Source organism: Gymnoscopelus braueri, assembly GCF_963280865.1.
Source record: "Gymnoscopelus braueri genome assembly, chromosome: 19".
Classification (NCBI taxonomy): domain Eukaryota; kingdom Metazoa; phylum Chordata; class Actinopteri; order Myctophiformes; family Myctophidae; genus Gymnoscopelus; species Gymnoscopelus braueri.
In genome coordinates this window covers 2149274-2177145 of record NC_137621.1, presented here as the reverse complement: position 1 = coordinate 2177145, position 27872 = coordinate 2149274, and the positions used below count along the sequence as shown (strand labels likewise).

Genomic DNA, 27872 nt, shown 5'->3' with positions numbered 1-27872 from the left:
TAAGAGGTGAGGTAACAGGCCCAATGTTGTATTTTAAGTTGTATTTATGTTATCTGCCATGTGCATGAAGCTTGAGTGTTTTAGCTTGTTATTCGTTTGTTTATTGTTCTTGAATTATGTCGGTTCATTGTTTATGTCAAATGAAATGCAAGTGTCCTGTAAGTCCATATGGGCTGGGCTTCCTTGGAAGCAAAGTAACTAGTAACTAAAGTTTTCAAATAATTGTAGTGGAGTAAAAGTACAATATTTGCCTCTGAGATGTAGTGGAGTAGAAGTAAAAGTACTGAAAATTGGAAACATTCCAGTAAAGTAAAAAAAATACCTCAAAATTGTACTTAAGTACAGTACTTGAGTTAATGTACTTAGTTACTTTACACCACTGATGTAAACGAGCAGAGATAGAAGGTTTTGGTCATGTGACCAGATATAATTGCACATTTTCACAGCCCACATGCTCAGAAAACATTTAAACACTGCAGCTACATTTTTGAATATTTGTGCAACATTTTAACAACACAAACCCAGTGTGGGGGTCCCTGGCACAACATATGTTCAGGTGGGGGTCCGTCTGTGCAAAGTAACTAGTAACTAAATATGTCAAATTCTTCTATTGGAGTAAAAATGATAACATTTGCCTCTGATATGTAATGGAGTAGAAGTATGAAGTATTGAAAAAATGGTTACTTTGTAACCATTTTCTTTACAAGAATAAGAGTCCAGAGTAAAATCCAAAGCAATGTGTTTAAAGGCACTATTTATTTGTGTTTAAGATTCTACAGAGTAAAACGTACAAAAAGAAACAGAAAAGTTCTGTCCACCCAAAAATAAAACACAAATTCAGTAACTGCATAATAATGAATGTAAAACTATTATTGAAGCTATACTTTAAGAATAAGACATTGTATAGTCTGAAGAAACATACATTCATACATACATGTAATGTAGAAATATGCACATGGGAATGATGCAGTAAAACATGCCGAGTTAAAGGTGTTGTAAGTGTTAACATAAGTTGAATAGCTTATAGTGTGATAGTAGTCATTGCTATAGAGTGTTTGTTCAGTAACTAAAGACAGTGAGTTCTCTTTCTCTCCAGCTCTTTAAGAAACAGAATAAAACATATATAAAACAAATATAGAGCTATTAAAATGTTTCTTTTTTTAAACATTTTGTTTTAACCAAGAGTTATCACTACTTTGATCTAGTGTATTATTATCTAAACTTGCTATGCGTTGTGAGCTTGTAGATCGTCTATTTTCTTTAATAGACAAAGTATAACATAGGGCTTAATTGCTTAAATGTATATTTCATAATCTAAGTAACTTGTAACTAAAGTTTTCAAATAACTGTAATGGAGTAAAAAAGCACAATATTTGCCTATGAGATGTAGTGGAGTAGAAGTATAAAGTATTGACAAATGGCTGTACTCAAGTACATGTGTTATGAAGCAGAATGTGTCGCGTGTTATATTGTTCTGATGTGTTATGAAGCAGGTTGTGTCCTGTGTTATATTGTTCTAGGTGTTATGAAGAAGATTGTGTCCTGTGTTATATTGTTCTAGGTGTTATGAAGCAGAATGTGTCCTGTGTTATATTGTTCTATAGGTGTTATGAAGAAGATTGTGTCCTGTGTTATATTGTTCTAGGTGTTATGAAGAAGATTGTGTCCTGTGTTATATTGTTCTAGGTGTTATGAAGCAGAATGTGTCCTGTGTTATATTGTTCTATAGGTGTTATGAAGAAGATTGTGTCCTGTGTTATATTGTTCTAGGTGTTATGAAGCAGAATGTGTCCTGTGTTATATTGTTCTATAGGTGTTATGAAGAAGATTGTGTCCTGTGTTATATTGTTCTAGGTGTTATGAAGAAGATTGTGTTCTGTGTTATATTGTTCTAGGTGTTATGAAGCAGAATGTGTCCTGTGCTGCGGCCGCTCTCCTTCGGTCATCCTCAGCTTTATGTGTACATTGAAATATACATCCACTGGAAAAGATAAAGAAAACACATGGTTGATGAATACACTATTAGGGTGCGGTCAGAGCTCCAGACTCACTTTTTTCACCCCCGTCCCAGAACCGTCACAAAAAGAATGTAATCCGTCCCCATTATATATATATATTTAAATAAATTAATGTATTATTACAAAAATATTTGATCAATTATCATGATTATTATCATCATCATCATCATCATCATCATCATCATCATTATTGCTGTTGAAATGGCGGATTGCCAAAGCCTGGGTTGCTTGTTGGTGTCAGAGGGGGTGTGGGTATCATATACGGTAAAGAACCATGCGATTGTTGGAGGAATTACGGTAGAAACCTGGTTGTACTTTCGTCCTACGACGGTGTCACGGGGTGAACTTAGCCGATCTTTAAAGGGATACTTCACTTTAGGGCCGGGGAAACATTTAAAAAAAATATTAAAAATAAATGAAAAAAGTTATGGAAAATTCATGGCCCCCTCACGCATTAGAGTGTCCTACTAATGCGTGAGGGGGCCATGAATTTTCCATAACTTTTTTCATTTATTTTTAATATATTTTTTAAATGTTTCCCCGGCCCGAAAGTGAAGTATCCCTTTAAAGGAGAATTTTGGACTAAAGTTTTCTTACCTTTTCTATGACGTTATGATATCTTAGGATGAATGGTACAGTAGAAAATTTTCATAACTCCACCCCTGAGCCGCCACAGCTTAAAAGGTGCGCGGATAGGCCTTAGGTTAGATCACATATTTTAATAGCTTTTTTTTATAATTATTTTGGTGAGATCTGACGTTCATAGTGACAGAACACTATGCAACCAAAAAAAAAAAAAAAAAAATAAACAGAAGTCTCGCTAGACGAGATTGAAATCTCGAGATTTCAATCTCGTCTAGCGAGACTTCTGTTTTTTTTTTTTTTTTTTTTTTTTGGGGACAGTGTTCTGTCACTATGAACGTCAGATCTCACCAAAAAAAAAGAAAAAAAAAGCTATCAAAATATGTGATCTAACCTAAGGCCTATCCGCGCACCTTTTAAGCTGTGGCGGCTCAGGGGTGGAGTTATGAAATGTTTCTACTGTACCATTCATCCTAAGATATCATAACGTCATAGAAAAGGTAAGAAAACTTTAGTCCAAAATTCCCCTTTAAGCCCACAATGCGATGCATCTTCAGGGCTTTGAGGGCTTTAAGATCGGCTATGCTCACCGCACAACACAGTGGACTTGTACGGACGAAGTATAACCACGCCTTTTCTCTCTGGCTTGTTGACATGCGTCGTTTTAGTTCAGATGGAACTGTAGCCGAGAGATGGAGTTATTTATTTGAGACGACACATTTTTGTCGTCTCAACATTTTTTCTCAACTTTTATCACAATCCAAATCATATCCATAACGTTACTTAACTTACTCTGTAGCGCAGCAATATTTCCCATGGAAAGGAGACTGGGACGGTAAGATTTATCTCTCAGTCACAGCTTGTAGATCGGCTCTTTTCGACTAGTTGTTGGATATAGTTCCTACTTCCCAGATTGACAGTATGTCTGTTCTCCATCTCTTTCTGCTGTGTAAGTTACCCTCTTCAAATAGCGCATGTTTGCAACTAAGTTCTACCTGAGAAGGATGATCAGCACTGCCTGCGGTAACTTTGAAGCATTCTGTGATCATATTTAGTGTCTGCTGCTGCCAGTTTACGCACCTTTTGCTCAGTGACATTGATGTGCCCAGTTGGCTCAAAAAGTTCCAAATACATATGTTTACGTCCCCGGGACGTCGGGACTCCCTTAGTCTCGAGCCCTGGGTCACACACAACTTTAATTCTGCGTATGTCGGCGGATGCTGCCAATGCTTTTCAAAAATCTACATTTACTTGACTTACTTGGTACTTTTTAAAGTTTAAAATGTGGAGATGAGAGATATGTACTGTATGTGTATGTTGTGTTAGAGATACGTACTGTATGTGTATGTTGTGTTAGAGATATGTACTGTATGTGTATGTTATGATAGAGATATGTACTGTATGTGTATGTTATGATAGAGATATGTACTGTATGTGTATGTTATGATAGAGATATGTACTGTATGTGTATGTTATGATAGAGATATGTACTGTATGTGTATGTTATGATAGAGATATGTACTGTATGTGTATGTTATGATAGAGATATGTACTGTATGTGTATGTTGTGTTAGAGATACGTACTGTATGTGTATGTTATGATAGAGATATGTACTGTATGTGTATGTTATGATAGAGATATGTACTGTATGTGTATGTTATGATAGAGATATGTACTGTATGTGTATGTTGTGTTAGAGATACGTACTGTATGTGTATGTTATGATAGAGATATGTACTGTATGTGTATGTTATGATAGAGATATGTACTGTATGTGTATGTTATGATAGAGATATGTACTGTATGTGTATGTTGTGTTAGAGATACGTACTGTATGTGTATGTTATGAACAGTCTGTTCCTCTTACCTCGGACTCTCTCAGAGCCATGTTCTGTCCGTCAGAGAGCTGTTTGAAGATTTCTGTTGAGGAAACAGAGACACCGTTACATGACCGCACCACATCAAATGGAAATACTCAAGTAAAGTACCTCTAAATTGTACTTAAAAGCACAGTATTTAATATAGTTACATTCTACCATAGAGTTCAGGCTATCAGCTCCCCCTCCCTGCTGAACACATACCCTGATCCACCAGCAGGGGTCACTAGAACCCTACAGGCTTCCATCATGTGATGATGTAGAGGCCGAGGGCCACTATATCTCCACACTCACCCCAGAGACACTTTGCATAATAACTGTCTCTCCGTATTTTTTTCGCCATTCTATGTCACACTAAAGTAGCAAAAATAGCCGATCTACAAGCTCAAAACGTGTCGCAGTGCGACACATTTTCAGCTTGTAGATCTGCTATTTTTGAATTTCTATTAATCTATTTTTATGGCTGTCCTCCAAACAAGACATGAATTAAGCCAGTTCAAAGTTAGCATTTTCAAACAATTGCTATAGCGCCCCCCTTTGGCCAATTGGAGATAGATGTTTCAGGGCTTGTCGGCATGATTCTCTACCATACTGCAACGTTTCGAATACATACAGTATGACACTGCATTTATGTAGTTTGGGGCAGAAGAATAGTTTTCATAAAAGTGCAATGTTCATTGACACATGGAGGGCTTCATTTTCTGACGTACAAACTTCTCCCCAACTGGGTTTTTAGATATTGGTCCACAGATTGCTCAAAAATCCCAGGAGGAGATAGACTTGAACCGTTTTTCATATCATTCAAAATGGCGGAAGATCTAAGGGTCAGACTAGGACTAGGTCATTGTAGGTTATGATATGTAATGACGTTTCTTGGCTGTAGGTCAAAACGGTTTATGAGCTATGCCTGTTCAAAGTCAGTTTTGTTTCTTGGCCGTTTGGCACAGCCCTCTACCATATAGCAGAGTTTCGTAAAAAACAAAAAAACGACTGCATGGTTAAGCCAGAACTGCAACAAGTGGCAGAATAATAATAATAAAACTAAAATAACAAATAGGGGTCCTACACACTACGTGCTTGGCCCCTTAATAATAATACTAATACTAATAATACTAATAATAATACTTACTGGCCATGCATTCCAGACGTAGGATGAGGCTGATGAAACAGTCCAGGGTCATGTGACCAGAGGAGGCGCCGTAACGCAGAGCCATCAGGTTGAGCATGTCATCACTGACCCTCATCCCTATCACACACACACACACACGCACACGCACACGCACGCACACGCACACGCACACGCACACACACACACAGACACACAGACACACAGACACACAGACACACACACACACACACACACACACACCTTTTGATTTATACACTGTCCAAAGCAAAATCTCTAAAGTCCTACAAGCAGACACAAATGGATATAAATAAACCTTTGCATCTATCAGTAAATGAAATGTGTGAGTTTAATACAGCTATATGCACATCCCTCTATAGAGTACATGTACACTATGGTAGTCTTATGCATATTATAGCCTGATAATATACTGTAGTTCAGCAGTCCACTGTGCATTCCACTGTGACCACACTTGCCAGTCATTTTAACTCATTCAACCCAGGAACACATCTGTGTCATTTTAGATTTTAGCTCTAACCATTATTTTATACTTTGACTATTCAAAAATAGCAGATCTACAAGCTAATAGCACGGCAGTTTTTGAAAAATATTGAACATTCGTGCAAACCTTTGAACACATATATATTTTTTAAACAACATTTTTAACTCAAATATATTGCTTCTTTACTTAAGTAAAAGTATCAATACTGCAATGTAGAAGTACTCTGTTGCAAGTAAAAGTACCAAAAGTAGAAAGTACCCATCATGCAGAATGTCCCATTTCACAAGTTTTCAAATGTATAAAATGTATCAAAAATCTTTTGAAAATAGCAGATCTACAAGCTCACAATGCGTCGCTGTGAGCTTGTAGATCTGCTATTTTCAAATGGCCAAAGTTTAAATAGGGCTGAAGTGGTTAATTATGTAATAATAATCAAAATCTACAAAGTAACTAGTAACTAAAGTTTTCAAATAATTGTAGTGGAGTAAAAGTATAATGGTTGCCTCTGACATGTAGTGGAGTAGAAGTAAAAGTATAGACAATTGCAAATAGTGATTGTACTTAAGTACAGTACTTGAGTAAATGTACTTAGTTACTTTACACCACTGACTAAAGGACAAGTGAAGATCTCAAGGCGCTCCTGAACTCGTCTCACGGGTCTTGTTGTCACACCTTCTGGAAAAACACTGAGTGAATCGACCGTGCCCATCATGGTGTCACTGTGCCAGTGTGGGCTTGGCACTACGCTGTGCCAAGGCTGCCACATGGCAACGAATCAACCACGCCCCACCCATCCATGCCCTTTGCATCTTTAATAACCACTGAGCCATTAAAAGATGACTGTTGAGCATTTAGTTGTCTAACAAAAACAAAATAACAAAATAAATTGGTTCTTGCAGCATACAATTTTTGGGGGAAGCTACTATGAAAGCAAAGCTTTGCAAGCTACCAATTAGCAGCTAAACTATAAGTTATCCTTGGGGAGGAATCAAGTTTGGTTATGTGAAGAATCAGTAGTTCAAGGCACTTAAAAAAAAGCCACAAACAAAATAAGAAAAAATAAATGCCACTCAATTGAGTTCATTGCAAAAAGCTTGTTCACCACAGGTGAAGGTAATTATGGGACCCCAAGCAAATCTCAACTCACACACACATACTGTGGAAACACACCAGAGAATTTTCGCACACGCACACACGTGCATATACACACACACGTGCGCTTTTAGATCCAGTCCTATTGTAAAGGTCTGCGTATGGGGGACTCGCGTATCCGCGCGCCTGGTGTAGCCGCTATCATTGATAATCACTTGGATCTAAACAAACGCGCTGTACCCACGCACCACGCATACGCTCGCTTTGAAAAGTCTAGTGTAGATCGGCCGTTACGCACACACACACACACACACACACACACACACACACACACACACACACACTGATTGGTGATAAAACACATAACGGCCGATCTACACCAGACTTTTCAAAGCGCGCGTATGCGTGGCGCGTAGAGCGCATTTGTTTAGATCCAATTGATATCAATGATAGCGGCTACACCAGGCGCGCGGATACGCGAGTCCCGCATACGCAGGCTTTAAAATAGGACTGGATCTAAAAGTGCGTGTGTGCGTATATGCGCGTGTGTGCGAAAAAAGTCTGGTGTGTTTCCACAGTAAAGTGATGTTCTGACAGATCACCTGCAGCCATCACAGCGTTCCTCAGCTCACTCAGGTCCAGGGTTCCTGTGCGGTCGTTGTCTGTCTTGAAGAAGATGTCCTGATGAAGAGAACAATAACCGTCAGTCTCTCTACCAGAGAGAGAAAGCACCAAACGTGGGACATCTACCCAGGGTGTCATTGGGGGGTCTCAGGGGACGGCGATCACCATGTTCACATTTAACTTTCAAATCTGTCACGCGTTTCTTTTCTTTTTTCACCTCAATTTAGTTTTAATCCATTAAGATTTTTTTTAAAGATTTCTTTGGCATGCAAAAATATCAGATCTACAAGCTCATAGCGCGGCACCGAGTGCCGCGCTATGAGCTTGTAGATCTGCTATTTTTGAAAAATCATGAACATTTTTGAAAATCTTTAAATCTTTATTTTTTAAAGCGAACATTTGTACAATATGTTGTTCCAGTGACCCCCTAGAAGACCCCCTAGAAGCAAAGACTTGAGTTACAAATGTTCGCTTTAAAAATATATACAGTATAGTCAAAGATTTGCAAAAACGTTCACGATTAGAAAAAAAATTGCAGATCTACAAGCTCATAGTGCGGCAATTTAGTCAAGTGATCAAGACGGTTCCATCCGATTTTTTATATTCCATCCTGATTGGCCAATTCCGAACCTACCTGATCTGGCGGAGACCTGTGCTCCGAGGAGCACTTTTTCTAGTTTTGCTGTCAAAACATGGGATCGTGTGTGTACCTTGTTTCATTTAGACACTTCAGCTCAGGAATAACCAATACCATTTATTAAACATTTACCATATTGCATATATAACCATTTACAGCAATATTAACCATTTACTGCAATGATATAGACCACCGAAGTCCTGACGTCACTCGTTCATCCCCAGGTTTGCGGAAGTAATTTCTCTATGGAGAATAACATTGGGTCATCTTAGAATCGTCTCATATAAGAATTGTGGTCCAAAAATAAACACACTGTCCCGGCGATATTGTCAGGGAGGAGGTTCTGTATCGTTTATGATAGTCAGTCACTTATATTTGATACAGTCTGTTTATGGCGAAAATGTAACTAATTCGGCGGAAGTAACATTAGCGTTTTCTCACCGTCAGTTGATGCTTCATATCCATAAGAGTCAAACCGACGGGGTCATTTGTTTATTTTTGGAACACAGTTCTTATTTGACGCAATATTAAATACGTCTATGGGATTCAGAACGGGGGTGGAAAACTGCGAACCAGGTAGACAAACAAAGGATGTGTAAATGACGTCAGACTTCGGTGGTCTATTGCATTCACATTTGGCGGTGTGACTCTGCTCATGTGATATTACAGATTACCTGCGCAAGCAGGACAACAGATCTGAAATCACAAACCCCCCAGAGCAGAGCATAAAATACAGTTTTACATACAACATTGAACCTTCAATGCATAATTAAACTACCACGTATCATATAATCCATAGAACCACAGTACAAACACAGAATCAACCTATAACAATATGAACTAAATGCCACAGGGAGAGGAGGCCGGGGAGGTGGAGGGAAATTTGAAAACAAACAGCTGTACACCAGCTCAGACAGCGAAGCACGTAGACTGAACAGAGAACAGAGGCTGCTTAAATGAACCGCTGAGAGAATGAGGGCGTGACTGAGTTTGCTTGTAGCGAATGAGAATGGCGTGAGGATGAACGTACTGACTTGTGGGAGTACAAATCAATTAGCTTGTTAGCGAATGAATGGGGGGGGGGGGGGTCCGGGGAGTGTGAACCAGTGCCATCTATTAGAGAGTTACGCCAACTCCGTTCACTTCTTGGGGCCAGGTCTACTACATACACATACATTGGCGAATAGTGACAAATCCCTAAACCGGAAGTTCATGGAATGCATTGAAGGCGACGGCTCCTTGTCACTATTTCCAGCTACATGAACCACGTGACCGACGCTGTTTCTGACCCCTCATTGGCGCAACTCTCTAATAGAAGGCTCTGGTGTGAACGTAGCATAAACCTCCTGCCTTCCGTGTCTACATGAACTATCGCTTCGCTGTTTATGTTGTTAAAACATGGGATCACGTACCTTGTACAATGTCACTTTCTTCCACAGACGAACAAACTCATCACTGTTCAACTTGCCGGTGATGGATGACTGAAGCATGACGTTAAGGTTGTTCATTAAAGACTATCAAATCGTAACATGTAAATACTCAAGCACATCATTTATTTTTGGGCGGTGAAACCGCCCCTATAAGTGAGATTTGGAAAAATGTACATTTTCCTGCGCTGTGATCTGGGCCCAGGAAATTTGTACAAATTATCCTGCGCTGTGATTGGCCAATCACAGTCTATTCAGGACTGTGATTGGCCAGTGTCACATGACACATGTGCATAGCCCTATATAAGAAACCATAACTTGAAAAAAACCATAATTTTGTTTTTTTCAAGTTATGGTTTCGTCCATCATAAAGAGTGTTTCAATAAATGTATTTATCTTTTGTACATGATTGGTTGACTCCATTCAGTATTGTGATTAGCTAGGAAGACACCGCCCACTTCACACAGGGTGTGATTTTTACTCATATACAGCACTTGAGTAAATGTACTTACTGTAGTTACGTTCTACTCCTGACTGAGAGCAGAATTATGGAGCGCTTTGGAAGCAGCATGGAATTCACACACACACATGTCTGAGCCTGTCTCACAGTCATAATGATGTCTCACATGTCTGAGCCTGTCTCACAGTCATAATGATGTCTCACATGTCTGAGCCTGTCTCACAGTCATAATGATGTCTCTGTTTACCTCCAGAGGTTCATCTTTCTGTCAAACAGCCATCAAAGTTTAAGGTGCTTTAACTCTTTACCTGCCATTGACGAGATTTCTCGTTTTTCTCTGCATGGCTCAGCCAGCCGTCGACGAGAGAAACGAGATTTATTTATTTATTTTTTTGTCATTTAAATTTTACGTTTATCACAAAGGAAGCAGGAGATAACGCGATGCAAAGATTTTCTGCTCCATTCACTTCAATGTTAAAAAATAAACGGAGACAAAATTCACATTTTACCTATTTTTGCAATGTATTGTCCCTTGGCAGGGAAGGGGGTAGATTGTGTATAACTCTGGCAGTTAAATTAAGTGATACTTTTTGGTTATTGTTCACAGTGGTGGAAAGTAACTAAGTAAATTTACTTAAGAACTGTACTTAAAGGTAGGGAAAGTGATTTTCTTTGGTTAAAGCAAGTGTTAAATAGCTCTATATTCTGATAGTAATCATTGCTTTAGAATGTTTGTTCAGTAACAGGAGTCTCCATGTCTCTCCAGCTCTTTATTAAACAGAAAATGCATTTTCAGGTCAGGATACCAATTTTATCCAATCAGAATAGAGAACTCAGACAGGATACAGATTTAACAAGTGAAATTGGAAGTGATGACACAGAGAAATGAGCAGAACAAAACTGGAACTGGAACACTAAAAATGAAGCTGATAACGTACTCTCTCCTGATTGGCTGAAATATTGTCACCTACCTGCAAATGTATTTTCTGTTTATTGAAGAGCTGGAGAGACATGGAGACCTCTGTTACTGAACACACACTCTATAGCAATGATTATACTGTCACAATATAGAGCTTTTTACGCGTTGTGAGCTTGTAGATCGGCTATTTTAAAATAGCCGAAGTAGGCTTTATAAAGTGTTGAAGTGGTTACTGTATGTTTTGTAATAATAATTCAAATCTACAAAGTAACTAAAGTTTTTAAATAATCGTAGTGGAGTAAAAGTACAATATCTGCCTCTGAGATGTAGTGGAGTAGAAGTAAAAGTACTGTAAATTTGGACATACTCCAGTAAAGAAAAAGTACCTCACAGTTGTACTTAAGTACAGTACTTGAGTACATGTACTTAGTTACTTTACACCTCTGTAGGTAGTAAGGTAGCAAGGAAGTAAGGTAAGGATACGTCCATCAGAGCCACCATGCTACGACAGGCGTCCAGGCTGAATCCTTCACCTTTCAGGTCCCCTGAATGACACGGGACACAGCCAATCAGAACAAAGCTTTCACACAGGATACAGCCAATCAGAACAAAGCTTTCACACGGGACACAGGCAGCCAATCAGAACAAAGCTTTCATTCATTCTCAAACGCTTTTGTTTTTGTTCAAGTTGTGTGTAAGTGTGCGTGTGTGTGTGTGTGTGTGTGTGTGTGTGTGTGTGTGTGTGTGTGTGTGCGTGTGTGTGTGTGTGTGTGTTTCACCAGGTCCATTCATGTCCTGGCAGGTTATTAAAGTTCACACACCTTGCAGGATTTGTTGGTTTAGCAGCTGTTGCAGCTTCTCTGCGTTCACCTCTTCATACTGAGAGAGAGAGACAACAAGAGAAGATGCTTTAAGTCAACGAACTGTCTTTAGGTTTCAGCTTTATAGTTTGTCATTTTTTGTCATTCGCAGTGTGACACATTGTGAGCTTGTAGATCTGATAGTTCACCCAAGATACACCCAAGAAGGATGCTATCATGGGTTAAGTTTAAGTTCATTTTGATAACAATACTTTTGTACTTTTACTCAAGACATTTTTTAATTCTGGACTATTTCTTGTAATGGAGTACTTTTGATACTTTTACTTAAGTAAAACATTTGAGTACTTTTCCCACCACTGCAAATACATATACATTTGGGGGTCCGACCTTGACACGAAAAAGTTTGAGAACCAGTGGATTAGACTTGGTATTAAATGACTTTAACTCACCTGGTCAGAGTATTGACGGAAAAGGACTTTCTTGTTCTCTTCGTCGGCAGGCTGGCCGTTCTCCTTCTCTGTGGGCATAGTGGGCTGGACATGAAAACGTAGAGCAGCATTTAAATGATGTAAAACGTTCAATCCCTGCTACTTTAACACATGAAGACCGGGGAAACTCATCTGTGTCGTTTTAAGATGTCTTTGGCTATTCAAAATTTGCGTGAAAATGTGTGCAAATCTTTGAATATATATATATATATATTTTTTTTTTTAAGCGAACATCTGTAACTTAAATCTTTGCTTCTGGGGGGGGAGGGTCTACTAATATAGCAACATACGTTTTTTTTAAACGGATAGGATTTAGAAGACATTTGTAGAATATGTATTCAAAGATTTGCACAAATTTTCACGATAAAAAAAATCATAGCAGATCTACATCTGATCTAGATCTATATCTGCTATCTTTGAATAGCCAAAGAAATCTAAAATGACACAGATGCTTTCCGGATTGAATGAGTTAATATAATGAGCAGAACTGTAACTGTGGGTGCGTTCGGATATATAGCACTGAGCACACTGGCCAATACAAACTAATACGTGAGAGCGCTCCCAGTGCACATATCCGAACGCACCCTGTAGCAAATCACTCAGTTCACCAACACTGCTGCCAAGAGAACTTGTGTCACCACAAACACACAACCTCAACACAACTACACAACAAGAGAACTGGTCTCACCACAAACCTCAACACAAGTACACAACAAGGTCATGGCACGCATTGCAATTACAGCCCAACCCAAGGCAGTTTAGTTTTTGTCATAGACGTTGCAATAATTGCGGAACAAGTCCCAACAATATTTTGCTGCTTGTACCTTGGTACAAGTTAGTGACACTAACTAAGAATCAATAATAAATCATTGATTCTTGATATTTTTGGATCAGACGCTGATCCTGATTTTGGAGACGACTAGACCAATGGTCACTGATTTGTTTTGACCGGGGCGATTGTGGTCAAAAAGTACAACATTTTCTGTTTGATCAGTTTGAAGCAGCAAACAAATACATAAAAGAAAATACATATTTTTTTATATACAGTATATATTTGTGAGCGGTGCCAGTCGCTCCAACAAGTGACCGAGTGTGTTTGTATGTCCGTTTGTATGTATGTATGTATGTATGTATGTATGTATGTATGTATGTATGTGAGCACGGCAACAACAGCTGCAGCTGATTGCAACACAAAGATGCAACCAGTTACATTAATTAAACACAAACAGTAGACAGTGCAACACACAGTAAAAATACATAACAGTAAAAAAATAAGTGAGTAAAACAACTTTAAACGTTTATAAATTGAGCAAAAATACTTTCAAAGTAAATAAATTGAGTAAACCATTACTTAATAGTAATAATTGTAAAACAAACACGACTTTAAGTAAAAGTACTTAAAAGTCACTAAACTGAGGGCAAATACTTAAAAGTAACACACTTGTGTAAACATAATTAAAATGGTGGGGTTGCCAAAAGAGCCTTTCTGTGTGGAGTTTGCATGTTCTCCCCCCTGCTCACTCCTCATGCGTTGAAGGAGGCATGAGCTCAGTTTGGGGCTTTCCCCAGGCTGGCAGAGGGAGAGTAGCGCCCAGGATTACAAGCTTAGGCATTGGCACTGGGTGAAAAATGGGTTACAAAATTGCGGGATAAAAATGTAGGGAAAAAAACGACTTAAAATTAACTATTTGGAGTAAAAATGCATAAAAGTAATTAAAGTAAGTCAAAAGTAATTAATTTAAGTATAACTACATAAAAGTTCATAAATTAAAAAAAATGCTTAAAAGTAAGTAAATAAACCTAAATTGCACGCATACTGTATGCGCCACTACAGCAGTTTCTAACATTTCAAATGGCCATCGGTGACCATTGAATCAGCGCACATTGATTGATTGATTGATGTAGTTTATTTAGAAAGACATGAGAATAGTACATGACAGTACATAACAGTACATGGAAGTACAAATTCACAATACAAGGTCTACTAAACTGGAAACCCTCATTAAGCATTACGCTTGTTTAAGATGAGGACCCCATGCACACAAATCATGATGACGTAGACATATGTATGACGTATGACATAGAGTAGTACCGCCTGAATACCAGCACCCACACATCAAATACAGTAGTAGCGTCTGAATACCAGCGCCCACACATCAAATAGAGTAGTACCGCCTGAATACTAGCGCCCACACATCAAATAGAGTAGTACTGTCTGAATACCAGCGCCCACACATCAAATAGAGTAGTAGCGTTTGAATACCAGCGCCCACAAATCAATAGAGTAGTACCGCCTGAATACCAGCACCCACACATCAAATAGAGTAGTGGGTGACCTACCTTTAAGTAGCGCTGTTGAGCAGCCTTGAAATGAACGGACAGGGATTTAACATTGTTCCTCTAGATCATATAGCTTAAAGCCATTAACTCAAAGGAACCGCTCACTTCACACTGGGAGTGATTTTTATTATTATATTATTTTATTTCTTCTCTTACAATCCCCGGCAATATTTCGCTGCTTGTGCCTTGGTACAAGTTAGTGACACTAACTAAGAATCAATAATAAATCATTGATTCTTGAGATTTTTGGGTCAGATGCTGATTCGGATTTTGGAGACGACTAGACCACTGATCACTGATTTGTTTTGACCCGATTGTGGTCAAAAAGTGCAACATTTTCTGATCAGTTTGAAGCAGCAAACAAAAATAATAAAAAATAAATAAACGTCATTATACAGCGTAATTATACAATGAACATGGAAACCAGTAAATACTGCCATTACATTGTATTTAAATGACAGTATTATCATGACAAATATGAGTATTGTACTGACCTTTTCAACTTCGATACCGTGGTCATGGTCCCCGGAGTTCTCACTGACAACAAGCACATGACAACCTTTACTTTAGACTGTAGTGTAAAACCAGACACACATTCAACATCTTAAAGGCAGACTAGGTCACTTTGAGCCTAAATTAAAAAAATACATACATATATTTTTTACCGCATTTTTCCCCTCTATCAGCCACTATATAATTATGCTGAGGTATAATTATACAATTATAGAAGTATTGGAAATTGGAAATACTCAAGTAAAGTACAAATACCTCAAAACTGTACTTAAGTACAGTACTTCAGTACATGTACTTAGTTACGTTACACCACTGGGGTCAGGGTCAGGGTTTTAGAGTGTGTCCAGTACGTACTGGACATGGGTCTCTGCCTTGGACAGGATGGACAGGATGAAGGGTCAGGGTTAAGGTTAGGGTCAGTAATAGGGTCAGGGTTTTAGACTATACGTACTGGACATGGGTCTCTGCCTTGGACAGGATGAAGGGTTAGGGTCAGGGTCAGGGTCAGTGTTAGGGTCAGGGTCAGGGTCAGTGTTAGGGTCAGTGTTAGGGTTAGGGTCAGTGTTAGGGTCAGTGTTAGGGTCAGTGTTAGGGTCAGTGTTAGGGTCAGGGTCAGTGTTAGGGTCAGTGTTAGGGTCAGTGTTAGGGTCAGTGTTAGGGTCAGTGTTAGGGTCAGTGTTAGGGTTAGGGTCAGTGTTAGGGTCAGGGTCAGGGTCAGGGTTAGGGTCAGTGTTAGGGTCAGTGTTAGGGTTAGGGTCAGTGTTAGGGTCAGTGTTAGGGTCAGTGTTAGGGTCAGTGTTAGGGTCAGGGTCAGTGTTAGGGTCAGTGTTAGGGTCAGTGTTAGGGTCAGTGTTAGGGTCAGTGTTAGGGTCAGGGTTAGGGTCAGGGTCAGTGTTAGGGTCAGTGTTAGGGTCAGGGTTAGGGTCAGGGTCAGTGTTAGGGTCAGTGTTAGGGTCAGGGTTAGGGTCAGGGTCAGTGTTAGGGTCAGTGTTAGGGTCAGTGTTAGGGTCAGTGTTAGGGTCAGTGTTAGGGTCAGGGTTAGGGTCAGTGTTAGGGTCAGTGTTAGGGTCAGTGTTAGGGTCAGGGTCAGTGTTAGGGTCAGTGTTAGGGTCAGTGTTAGGGTTAGGGTCAGTGTTAGGGTCAGTGTTAGGGTTAGGGTCAGTGTTAGGGTCAGTGTTAGGGTCAGTGTTAGGGTTAGGGTCAGTGTTAGGGTCAGTGTTAGGGTCAGTGTTAGGGTTAGGGTCAGTGTTAGGGTCAGTGTTAGGGTCAGTGTTAGGGTTAGGGTCAGTGTTAGGGTCAGTGTTAGGGTCAGTGTTAGGGTTAGGGTCAGTGTTAGGGTCAGTGTTAGGGTCAGTGTTAGGGTTAGGGTCAGTGTTAGGGTCAGTGTTAGGGTCAGTGTTAGGGTCAGGGTCAGGGTCAGTGTTAGGGTCAGTGTTAGGGTCAGTGTTAGGGTCAGTGTTAGGGTCAGGGTCAGGGTCAGTGTTAGGGTCAGTGTTAGGGTCAGTGTTAGGGTCAGTGTTAGGGTCAGGGTCAGGGTCAGTGTTAGGGTCAGTGTTAGGGTCAGTGTTAGGGTCAGGGTCAGGGTCAGTGTTAGGGTCAGTGTTAGGGTCAGTGTTAGGGTCAGGACAGGACGTACTGGACATGGGTCTCTGCCTTGGACAGGATGGACAGGATGAAGGAGGCGGTCTCGTTGGGTTTGAAGGTGGAGGGAACGATGAGGTATTCCCCCGGCTTCATCAGGAAGAACTCCATCACCTCGCGGGCGTTCATGTAGTTCTTGCTCTGAGCCACGGGGGCGTGGCTGTTAAAGAACGAGGCGGGGAACTTCCCTCGCATCTTCTTGTACTGCAATCGTATAACGTGATGTCACATAATATTCCACGTATACATCCGTGACATTACGGTCACATAGATGAGAGATGTTTAAAGTGTAAAATGTTGGAATAGAAGAGTGTTACTTACTTCTCCAGTCACCTTGGGTTGAACGAGACCAGGAAAACATGTTGGGGGGGAAGGGGGGGGGGGAGAGAGAGAGAGAGAGAGAGAGAGAGAGAGAGAGAGAGAGATTAGTCACCCCATGTAGACTTGAATTCATGGATATTCTTTTGTTTTTGTCTCATTCCTAAGACAATAATTGGCAGCGGTTCCGGTAGGAGACACAAAGAGTCTCCTTTGTGTCTCCTACCGGAACCGCTGCCTACCGGTCCGCTGGTCATCACATTATTGTCTTAGGAATGAGACACAAACTAAATAAACATCCATCCATGAATCCTTGAGAGTCGTGCCGTGTGACCGAGTGAGTCCAGCGGTGTTGATGTTGACAGCAAACTTTGATTCAGTTTTAGTCATATAGTCTTTAGAATAAAATTCCATTTAGTTTTAGTCATATTTTAGTCATTCTGAAACGTTTTAGCTTTTGTCTAGTTTTAGTCGACTAAATGTCATAAGATTATAGTCGACTAAACAGGGCCGGATTACCCATAGACCTTAGGGGGCGAGTGCCCTGGGGCACCAGCCAATGGGGGCACCAAAAAAAGAATTAAATCACATAACCTTAACATAACCCTAACCCTAAAACCGAAATAAAGTAACCAAAAACAGAAAAGAAACTAACAAAATCCGCCAATTTTTCGCGCGAGTGCACGATTTCGGGCGCGCGGGGGGCACTTCAACTTGAGGTCGCCCTGGGGCACCACATAGTGCTAATCCGGCCCTGCGACTAAATCTACAGTAGATTTAGTCGTCTAAAATGTATGTTGTCGGTGCCTTGATGGAGTCGTAATGACTGACTTTACACTTGGTTGCATGCTGAAAATAGCAGATCTACAAGCTCACAACGCGTCGCAGCGCGACGCGTTGTGAGCTTGTAGATCTGCTATTTTCAGAGCGCAACACCCGAGCGCAACCAAACATAAAGTGACTTGTCTTTTAGTTCTACTGGATCTCTTCTCCACTAGATCCCTCACTGACATTTTAGCTTAGTTTCTATTCAGTTTTTATGTACTTTTCGTCAGTGAAAAAAGGAGTCGACGAACATTTTTGTCTCCGCCAGGCCGAAAGGCATGGCGAGAGAGTATGTTTTCGCCCCTGTCCGTCCGTCCGTGTGTCCGTGTGTCCGTCCGTGTGTCCTGTCTGTGTGTTAGCAGCTAATCTCTGGCACCGTTGGCCCGGTCGCTCCGAAACTGTGCACACACACTCCCTGGATGCCAATTCAGAACCTCTACCCCAATTTTCACATGGGCCTGTTATAGCGCCACCAGGAGGCCGATTTGTGCAAAACCCTTTTTTTTTTACATTACTCCTACATATTTGATCCAAACGTCATGCAAATCGGTTCACAGTATCTCTATAGTCATGTGATCAACACAAATCTGTCCGATTTCCCATATTCTATCCTCATTGCCTATGGTTGGCTTCCAAAGTTTGCAGGATTGGTCCGTTTTGAACAAAATGCCTCAAACTATACACGCAGCTTGCGATTTCCGTGAATTTTCACACGCACATTCCCACTAGGCCGAGGAAGAAATGCCACCCTTTTCACATTGGCCTGTTATAGCGCCACCAGCAGGTCTAATTTAGCAAAACACATTTTTGGAACAAAATGCCTCAAATCATGAATGCAGTGTCTGATTGCCGTGAAAGACCTAAGAATAAATGGCACCCTTTTCACATTGGCCTATTATAGCGCCACCAGGAGGCCACAATAACGTACCTGACCTGGCGGAGACCTGTGCTCCGAGGAGCACTTTTTCTAGTTTTATCATAGTTTTAGTGGATGAGATCAACACTGGAGTCGGCCTACACGTTATGCACCGCGACGCAGTGACCTCCCTCACCTCAAATATAGAGAAGCCGATGTGGAGGTTCTGGACCAGACGTCTGTTCCTCTTGTCAGGTTTCTGCATGAGAGACACCAGCATGTTGTTGTCTCCCTGCGTCTCCTCACACTGCTCCTCTAGACCCTCGATCTTGATCCTGAACTGAGGGTTGGTCCAGAACGTCTCTGTCAGGTTTAAGGAGAGAAAGCACACAGGTTATTTTTACACATTCTTGCCAACATCGTGTCATTCAATCCATTGACAATCCATCAGTATGAATCACATTTGGTCATTAATCTCCTGTTGGGATCGATGTGGAAATCCTTGCTAATAATGTATGGACTCCAGTCTAATATTCCAGCAGAATGTAAACTCAAAAGATAATAATAATAATATATATTGGCAGATATATAGCAGATATATAGCAGATCTACAAGCTCATAGCACGGCACCGAGTGCCGCGTTATGAGCTTGTAGATCTGCTATTTTTGAAAAATCTTGACCATTTGTGCAAATATTTGAATATATATATTATTTTTTAAAGGGAACATTTTTAACTCAAATCTTTGCTTCTGGGGGTTCCTGGTACACAATATTTTGAGATGGGGGTCCGTGGCCAAATACATATCATTTTGAGGGTCCTTGACATGAAAAGGTTTGAGAACCACTGATATTATAGCAACATAAATTGTTTTCATAAAACTTTTAGAAGTCATTTGTAGAATCCCCCAGAAGCAAAGAAAATTTGAGTTACACATGTTCGCTTTAAAATATATATATATGTATATATATTCAAATATTTGCACAAATGTTCACGATTTTCCAAAAATAGCAGATCTACAAGCTCGTAGCACTATGGAATTGTAGAAATCCCGGTCTGAATGGGTTAAGTCAATGAGGAGACTATTTTTTTTAAAATGTCAACTTTCGGAACAACGGAGCAATGGAGTGACATCACGGCAAAGTAACCAAAGTAACCAAAGTAACCATGGTAACCATGGTAACCATGGTAACTATGGTAACCATAGTTACCATGGTAACTATGGTAACCATGGTAACCACACAACCCGTACCTCTACCAAAGTGTCATTGAGCCCTAAGTGGATAACAGAGTTGGTTAAAATGTCTAACCCAGGGGTCCTCAACGTTGTTCAGGCCAAGGACCAAGCCCCCAGAACCCAGAGGTTGCATTGAAGCACATTGGACATGCTGTGGCCATTCATGGGTACTGCAGCTTAGAACGGCCTGGGGCCACTGTCACGGACGAGCGAAAGCGGTTTCGACCAACGGGCTCGACTCACAAGCTTGCACATAACGTGTCACAGAAGACCCAAATAGGCCCCGCCCGTCACATTTCCCAACCCAGAAGAAGGGGTGATTTATTATGTGCTGGGTGAGCAACTCAATACAAGTGGATGGGAGGGGATTTCCGGTGCCTTCTCTATTATTTTCAACCCTATGCCAAGGACCCCTTAGCTGAGAGAGAGATGAAGCAGGGACCCCCTCCCCCCCCCCACACACACACACACACACTAGGCTACACACTGTCTAGAATTGTGTTGCAGATTAAAACATTTCATAGATTTCATAGATAGCTTCATAGACTTGTTTGACAGCAGATGACAGCAGTCATCATTGTTGGATTCCTGTTCATGTTCAGTGATTATTTTAACCAAGTCTTAAACCCTCAATACGTAGTAAACTTGGCCCTGTACTTGGTCTGCTCTTTTTTCCCTCCTTACCAAAATGTCTTTGCCATAAATAGCCGATCTGCTTGCGCTGTGAGCTTGTAGATCTGCTATTTTTTCCCCACCAGAATAGGGATGCAAACAAACAATCATTTCACACAAAGATTTGTCTGGTAGTAACTCTGAGGACCCCCTAAGGACCCCCGGACCCCCTGGTCTACCTCTATAGTTCATGCACCCTCCGGCGGTGGTCCCTGCCACCCAGCGTCCATCGTAGAAGGACGGCTTCCAGTGGCAGGAGGACTTCTCGTCCAGGAAGTCTGGACACAGACAGCAGATGTCCAGGTCAGAGTAGAACCTGCAGAAGTCCTCCATGGTCATCCTGGAGGGGGGGGGGAGGGGGGGGGGGGGGCAACATGGGCTTGATTGGTTGAATACTTTATTAACCCATTAAGACCTGAGGCGATTCTGCAAATGCCTTCCAAATCACTAGTTAATTCTCACACTTTGAAGATGTTTCAAAAATGTCCAAAATAGCAGAACTCAATGTGTGTGTTTCTCTCTGCTCACCAGAACTCTAAATGTATGGTTACACCCCTAATGTGTGTGTTTCTCTCTGCTCACCAGAACTCTAAATGTATGGTTACGCCCCTAATGTGTGTGTTTCTCTCTGCTCACCAGAACTCTCCATCGTCACCGACTGAGAGGCACGTCTCCCTTTCCTGAGGGCTGACTGTCTGCCACAGTGGAGACCTGGGAAGACAATGCATATATATATCTCCATATTTTAATTTAAGTTGTTTCGTCAGTTAATGCCCTACTTGATCATTCTACAGTGTCACACAGAAGTAGCAGATCTACAAGCATTTTGATCCGCATGTCAAGCTTGCGGATCTGCTAATTTTGTCAGTTTTGAATTTGAGTCCAAAACTGAAAAGTAACAGTACTTGTACTAAGGTACTTCAAATGTTTTTTGACGCCATTACTTTTGTACTCTTGCTCAGGTAACATTTTGAATAAGGGCCTTTTTACTTGAAACAGAGTATTTCTACTTTGTGTGTGTGTGTGTGTGTGTGTGTGTGTGTGTGTGTGTGTGTGTGTGTGTGTGTGTGTGTGTGTGTGTGTGTGTGTGTGTGTGTGTGTGTGTGTGTGTGTGTGTGTGTGTGTGTGCAATGGTGTAAAGCGACTAAGTACATTTACTCAAGTACTGTACTTGAGTAAAATGTTGAGGTATTTTTAGTTTCCTGGAGTATTTCCAATTTTCAGTACTTTTACTTCTACTCCACTACATCTCAGAGGCAAATATTGTACTTTTACTCCACTACAATTATTTGAAAACTTTAGTTACTAGATACTTTAGAGATATAAATTATTATATTATAAAACATCCATTACCACTTTAGGCCTATTTCATACCTAGGCTATTTGAAAATAGCAGATGTACAAGCTTGTAGATCTGCTATTTTCAAACATGTTAGTACTTTTACTTTTGGTACTTTAAGTACATTTTGATGCCAATACGTTGGTACTTTTACTCAAGTAACACTTTGAACACAAGCCTTTTACTTGTAACAGAGTATTTTTATATTGTGGTATTGCTACGTATTACATCCGAGTACTTTTTTTCCACCACTGTAAGTGTGTATCTGTATGTCAAACCGGTTTCTGATGGATAATCCTCTGGCCTCGGAGCAGGCATGGCTCTGTGCCAACAACATAAAACCTTACATAACACTAGAGCTGTGACAAAGACTCATTCACAGGGGATTTGTGTGAATCCTTTCCTAGCCGACCGGTGCAGTCCCTCAGGGCTCTCTGCTAGAGCCTCCCTCCTCTAAATGTCTTTGGTGCTACAGGCCATCCCGGCACCTTAGGCCGGATCACGCACCGCCCTATACCTTCACCCCATGTGACAACTTAATGACACTTTAATTCACTTATTATTACAATCACAATACAAAGCAGGTGTGAAAATAAATACATATATGAACATGTAGAATCCCCCCAGGAGCAAAGATTTGAGTTACAACCGTGTGCTTTAAAAAATAATATATGAAAAGATTTGCACACATTTTTAAGATTTTTCAAAAATAGCAGATAGTGCCGCGCTATGAGCTTGTAGATCTGCTATTTTTGAATAGCCAAAGAAATGTCAAAATGAAACATGAAACTTTGCAGGATTGCATCTTTATCTATGCTACATGACTGAGAAAGCACCTACAGTCTATTGTATAAGAATAGCTACAGATTCTGATGTATGAACATCTTTAAATTAGCACCCATTACAAACACCTCACACATTAATTAAGTAGAACAAATAAGATAAGTAGGTGGAGCACCAGGCCAGTAGTTCTATATATATATTTGCCCGCCAAGACCCCCATCTGAAAATGTTTTGTGCCAGGGACCCCCATCTGGAAATGTTTTGTGCCAGGGACCCCCAGAAGAGAAGATTTGTGTTAAAAAATTCAACACAATCAAGATTTTTCAAATAATATTCAAAAGTAGCACATGTACAAGCTTGTGACGCGCTGTGACCTTGTAGATCTGCTATTTTTTAAATAGCCACGGTAATACATTTAGCTGGGGACCCCCTGGAACTCCTCCAAGGACTGGGGGTCCCCGGACAGAGGTTCTGCACTGGCATCCAAGGAGTGTGTGTGTGTGTGTGTGTGTGTGTGTGTACAGTTTCGCTTCAATCAAGCCAACAGTGCCGGAGATTAGCTGACACACACACACACACACACACACACACACACACACACACACACACACACACACACACACACACACACACACACACACACACACACACACACACACACACACACACACACACACACACACACACACACACACACACACACACACACACACACACACACACACACACACACACACACACACACACAGAGCCTGGCGGAGACAATAAAGTAAAAAGATTTAACCAAAATATATCACTTACACTACTTCTCAAAGTAAACTGGGCGCCTGGCTTGGAATGGGGTTGAGTTTGAACAATGGGATCGTCAGTGGGATTGACGCTAATCCCCAACATCCTGTATCAGTGCTTTACAAAAAAGAAAACATATCCTTCCAGTACTCCCCCCCCCCCCAAAAAAAAAACGGCACAAGGAGGTCAAGGTCCTCAGGTTTCACTCAGTGATTTGTCTCACGTCACAAAGAGAGACAAATCAAACACATCTCCACAGAGCATGTTGTTCTGGTGATGAGAGACACATCAACCTGTGAAACGTGAGGATTCTGTCCTCCTTACGGTGAATATCTCTTTGTGGTCGTTTGAATAAAGATAACAGGAACTGAATGTTTTACAGACAACGATGACCTTTAGTGCTCATTTAACTTCAAGTTGAATAAACACTTTTTTTGTTTTTGTTTTATTGTTTATTCACACTCGAGCATTAGTAACGTTTTACTTAAAGGACCACTTCATCCATTTTCAACCTATCTTCATATAATTGGTCCTCACTAATGCTCATTATAACATTATATGATATCTTATCTTCATATAATTGGTCCTCACTAATGGTCATTATAACATGGCACCATTGTTGTCTACTGGTTATGTGTCTCAGAGGAGGGCTGTGGACAGTCATAAACCTGCATCATGGAAGGGGAATCAAGGCTAATAGAAACGGCAGGCTCTCTGTTCCTGGACAGTTAGCGTGCTATAATGGAAGCCATTGTTCGTGCATTAACTCATTGACTGCCAGAGTTAAAACCGCGTTCATAGCAGCCCTTGCCAGCGATTTTCGTGTTTTTTTGTTTCGTTATTTTGTTATTTAATTCACATATAGAAAGTGTAGCTGGACAGTTGAATCGTTTTGATCGTTCCACCACTAGAGAGCAGCACACACCAAGCTTGATCGGCTCGCTGACACACTCGCCCCCTCCCAGACCCACTCACACAGTGAAACACATGAACCGGAAGTGAAATGTCTCAGATTCTGTTATCGGCGAAAATTACGATGTGATACACAACGGGGATGACTGTTCGTCACCCAGACCATAGATTATAGGAGGGGAGGTCTCCGATCGTTTTTCATAGCGTGTGAAAAACCGTTTGTTTCCCTATTATGGTCGAAAATGACTGGGGGGAAAAATGTGAGCAGGCCTGGTGTTTCGGGCATCAACTCGCGAGATGAGAAACGGTAGAAACTAAGCAAAATAACTTTTTTTTTTTTTTGGCTGATTTTCGTTTTTTTCCATAATAACACAGTTCGAATGTCGAGCAAGCTTTCAATCCCAACAGATATCCGTTTTAACGTCATTAAATGGTTAAATTTGTATAGTAAAGTAGGCTCCTATTCTGCTAGTCTGTGTGCTTGTTTCTTGTGGGTCCTGTGGGCGGAGAGTTTGGTAGAGAGTTGCTAACCCGAGAGGTTTCGATTGGTCATAGCTAGGCATTGTACTCCGGTTACAAGCCTAATCCCCGCCCATCAGTTTCGCTCCTCTCTGTGGTGGTGTAAAGTTACTAAGTACATTTACTCAAGTACTGTACTTAAGTACAATTTTGAGGTATTTTACTTTACTGGAGTAATATCCACCGGGTGAATATTCAACCTGAGGCTGAAACTAACTTCACCACGGTGGACCCTGGTCCAGAGCGTTAGTGAGTTCCCTCTAACGCCCTGGAAGACTCAAGAGTAGTGAAAATAAACAAAACCATTTCGCTACTCACTGAAACAAAGGCTGTTTTGTGTTGTTGAAAGTCTATTCTCGGAGGTGGGAAGCCTCTCAGCACCCCAGCTACTCTGTAAAATACACTTTTTGGGCAGAAAATGTCCGCAAGACGGAAATTATTTTTATTTACTCCACAGTGCCCTCTACAGATTTGGTTAATGGTAAGTTCAAATTGTCCAGATCTGTAGAGGGCGCAGTGGAGTAAATAAAAATAATCTCACTAACGCTCTGGACCAGGGCTAGGAAGCGGCCAATTGCGTTAGTCTTTTTCGGGACAGAATCTAGTTGTATAAACAATATAAGATTGTAGCGAACACAGCAGCTAGGTGAGGTCAGCCCCAGCTAAACAACAGGCCGCTCGACGTTCGTATGGAAGTATTTCACTGAAGATGTGGCCAAAACAACAGTGGAGTAACGAGGCTAGGAGCTTTAGCATTGTTAGCTCGTCGCCAAGCGTCATGGCAGAACGTACACCTGGTGTTTGCATTTCTCCATTTACAACTCGTACATAAACGTTCAGATTTCAAATATAAAGTTCTTATCTCATGACCACGGGTGTTATAATTATGTACGGGCCCTCATAAGTACCCTTATCTTCTGTATTGTTAAATAAAAAGCATTTTGATCCGATTGATGGCCATCTCCGTTTTTTTTTTCAACTACGCGGCCGTATCGGTTGGGGGGGGTATTGCACTCCTGATACGTTATAACTCTATGAGAAAATGGCCGCCGATCGGATTAAAATGCTTTTTATTGAACAATATGGAAGATACGGGTACTTAGACCCACCCGAAGTGAATGGTAACATCCGTTGTCATGAGGTAAGGACTTTATATTTGAAATCTGAACGTTTCTGTAGATGTACGGGTTGTAAATGGAGAGTGCAAACACCAGGTTGGAGTTAATCCAGGACCTAGCTTGTGCGTGTCTTTATCATTAGTAGGTAAACCTCGACTATAGTCGACTACCAGTGGGTCAAATTTAGTGGTGGAAGAAGCACTTGGTGGTAGCAACACCACAATATAGAAAGTAAAAGGCCTGTGCTCAAAATGTTACGTTCAAGCAAAGTAAAAGTACAAAAGTATTGGCATCAAAATATACTTAAAGTACCTAAAGTAAAAGTACTCAAATGTTTGAAAATAGCTGATCTACAAGCTCACAACACGTTGCAATGCGCATTGTGAGCTTGTAGAGCGGCTATTTTCAAATAGCCTATGTATAAAATACCTAAAAAAATGTACTTAAGTACAGTACTTGAGTAAATGTACTTAGTTGCTTTCCACAGTAAAAATCCGAAAATGGGGGAGTGGTTAGAGGAGTGGCTAGGTTGAATAAATTACCCATTGTTCACGCCCATTACCTGGAGCTGAGAGGTGCTAGAAAGTGGAAATTCTTTACAAGGGATTATCTCAGTTTAGACTATTAAAGATGACAAGATTCAAATGATCACATCTTCTTCAAATGTGTTCCAATTTCAATGAATGATACATCATATGAAAGCTTATATTCTGTACTTCAACAATCTGTAATAAAATGAAAAATGAAAAATGCCCCCTTGCTGCCTAAAGCACTGTACCCGCTCACAAATGTAAAACCGAAAACGGAACCCAAGTCATATAACCGGATGCAGTGGTGGTTGAAGTAAGTGGAACCTGAAACTTAGCCTGATTCATAACAGAATAGCGTGATCAGAGCATAAAGATCAATAAAGACCATAGATCGCATTAATGCAATAATGGCGGCCAATGAGTTAATGAACCAAAACAGAACTGAAAGAACTTTGAAATGACCAACCCCGCCTTCCAATGATGTCACTGGTAGGCGTTTTTCTAAACTGTCCACAGCCCTCCTCTGAGACACAGGTGTTTAGCGTATCATAATGAGCATTAGCGAGGACCAATTATATGGCGCTCTGGTGGCACAGTGGTAAAGGCCCTGCCCACCACCACGGAGGTTGTGGGTTCGAATGCACCGTGGTGCATCCGGCTTTGTCGAGCGCACTCTGCACGATCACAACTGGCCCGTGTTCAGGGGAGGGAAGCCGTGCGGGGGGAGGGCAGGGTGATAGCGGGGGGGAGGGCAGGGTGATAGCGGGGTGATAGCGGGGGGGAGGGCAGGGTGATAGCGGGGTGATAGCGGGGGGGAGGGCAGGGTGATAGCGGGGGGGAGGGCAGGGTGATAGCAGGGTGATAGCGGGGGGGAGGGCAGGGTGATAGCGGGGGGGAGGGCAGGGTG

The 27872-nt window shown here is 41.1% G+C and overlaps 1 protein-coding gene across 1 annotated transcript in view; it reads right to left on the bottom strand.

The window, feature by feature from the left end:
• Nucleotides 1-737: 737 nt before the first annotated feature.
• LOC308074905 (calpain-1 catalytic subunit-like) overlaps nucleotides 738-27872 on the bottom strand; it is a 44697-nt gene continuing 17562 nt past the window's right edge. The window contains exons 9-22 of the mRNA XM_080414413.1: nucleotides 21612-21686; nucleotides 21155-21315; nucleotides 19255-19430; nucleotides 17064-17272; nucleotides 15409-15451; nucleotides 14915-14938; nucleotides 12536-12619; nucleotides 12087-12144; nucleotides 11749-11810; nucleotides 9872-9940; nucleotides 7801-7879; nucleotides 5608-5724; nucleotides 4469-4521; nucleotides 738-1981 (exon numbers count right to left, since the gene is read on the bottom strand). Of these exons, the coding sequence (XP_080270539.1) occupies nucleotides 1955-1981; nucleotides 4469-4521; nucleotides 5608-5724; nucleotides 7801-7879; nucleotides 9872-9940; nucleotides 11749-11810; nucleotides 12087-12144; nucleotides 12536-12619; nucleotides 14915-14938; nucleotides 15409-15451; nucleotides 17064-17272; nucleotides 19255-19430; nucleotides 21155-21315; nucleotides 21612-21686 (1237 nt within the window). The 3' untranslated portion in view covers nucleotides 738-1954. The remainder of the gene's footprint in view (nucleotides 1982-4468; nucleotides 4522-5607; nucleotides 5725-7800; nucleotides 7880-9871; nucleotides 9941-11748; nucleotides 11811-12086; nucleotides 12145-12535; nucleotides 12620-14914; nucleotides 14939-15408; nucleotides 15452-17063; nucleotides 17273-19254; nucleotides 19431-21154; nucleotides 21316-21611; nucleotides 21687-27872) is intronic.